This window comes from Trachymyrmex septentrionalis, unplaced genomic scaffold (genome assembly GCF_001594115.1).
Source record: "Trachymyrmex septentrionalis isolate Tsep2-gDNA-1 unplaced genomic scaffold, Tsep1.0 scaffold13, whole genome shotgun sequence".
NCBI classification, from domain to species: Eukaryota; Metazoa; Arthropoda; class Insecta; order Hymenoptera; family Formicidae; genus Trachymyrmex; species Trachymyrmex septentrionalis.
In genome coordinates, this window is record NW_017304438.1 from 5596518 (window position 1) to 5598017 (window position 1500).

The 1500-nt window shown below is 35.1% G+C and overlaps 1 protein-coding gene across 3 annotated transcripts in view; it reads right to left on the reverse strand.

Moving 5' to 3' along the window:
• LOC108756867 (sestrin homolog) overlaps window positions 1-1500 on the reverse strand; it is a 220283-nt gene that overhangs the window by 43334 nt on the left and 175449 nt on the right. The window contains exon 1 of one of the 3 annotated variants that reach the window (XM_018500998.1): window positions 1262-1494. The exons of the other annotated variants lie outside the window; for them this stretch is intronic. Within the exon in view, the coding sequence (XP_018356500.1) occupies window positions 1262-1294 (33 nt within the window). The 5' untranslated portion in view covers window positions 1295-1494. Of the gene's footprint in view, window positions 1-1261; window positions 1495-1500 lie in introns of those variants that run through there. 3 annotated transcript variants of the gene reach the window in all.

The following is a 1500-nucleotide window of genomic DNA, read 5'->3' on the forward strand; positions in this document are numbered from 1 at the left end:
GTTGAAAATGAACAAATCAGAATTTTCTGGCTAAATCTACTAAAATTTAGTAGAGTTGAGATAACCGGAATATATTCCGATTGTTATAATCAGAATCTTCTGGTTCGTCCAGCTTCAACCAGACATTTTCTCATTATCAGTATACTTTCTCTCTATAAATATTATATTTTTTCTAATACTATCTTCTTATACTATCTTACAGTATATATCACTTTTTAATCTTAATTAAAGTTACAGAATGAGACAGTATAAATTAAAATGGGATAATATTCAGTAAAAACCTTATTTTTAGAAAATAAACATACGTTATAATTAGCAATTTATTAAAACAATAATAAAACTAAATAATAAATATTGCATAAAAAAAACTGTATACAATTACTCTCTAATGTATTAAAAAAAAAAAATAACTGTTCCCCAAAATTATCTTACTTAAAAACATGTGTAGTAATTAAAACATACTATCTTAAAAAAAGAAGAAAAATAAAAAATTGTAATTTGACACAAAAGTATTCGTACTTCTACTAGTCGAGAAACTTAGCTTTTAATTATAAGACCAGGAACATGCAAAGCTCTTTTGTTTATACAAAGACAGAACGTATATTTATAAAATTATTAATTAGTGTTTATTTTCAACAAATAAAAACTTTTTTTCATAAAAATTTCCTTTGTACGAATACTTTTTGTATTCACTGTATATACAGAGAAAAAAATAGGTCTATGTATATACATATATGAATACAAAATACATATGTGAATATACATACAAAAAGTATTCGTACAAAGGAAATTTTTATGAAAAAAAGTTTTATTTGTTGAAAATAAACACTAATTAATATATACTTATATTATTATACCTTTCTCTCGTATAATTTTGACAAACTCGCTCGTGACTCCGTTATATAGGGTCTCGAACAGGAACTTTCCACTTGTTGCGAGCCGGTACTCGTCGCCGGCGCCGGCTTGATTGTCCACGTCGCGTCGGGAAACGTCGACGAACGCTCTCCTCCGATTTCCGGAGTTCGGGATAGTCTCTCTCGGTCAACTTCATCCAGCCTGAGAGCGAGAAAAGCGTCGACGCGACGGTTCGAACGGTCGCCGGACACTCGCGCGTCCGCCAGGTGACAACAGCGGGTCGATACGTCGACGTGCGACGTCCGACCTCGCTGCACCAAGCGGAAAATTTCCCTCGAAAAAGACGAGCGAGGGACAAAGAAAAGAACAAAAAATAAAAGAAGAAGAAGAAGAAATGAAGACTCACGTCATTTGGTCCAATTTGACCCATGCTGCCCATGCTGCAGGCACCACGATCAGCGATCGTATCTGCCGACTGCGGGTCGTTTTCGTTGGCAATGGGAATCTTGAAGGCCTTTTGATAAACACACTGACCAATAAAAAAATCTCGCAGGCACACCCCGGCTGATGACTGTTCCTGATCTACTACTCTCTTTCTCTCTCTCTCTCTCTCTCTCTCTCTCTCTCTCTCTCTCTCTCTCTCTC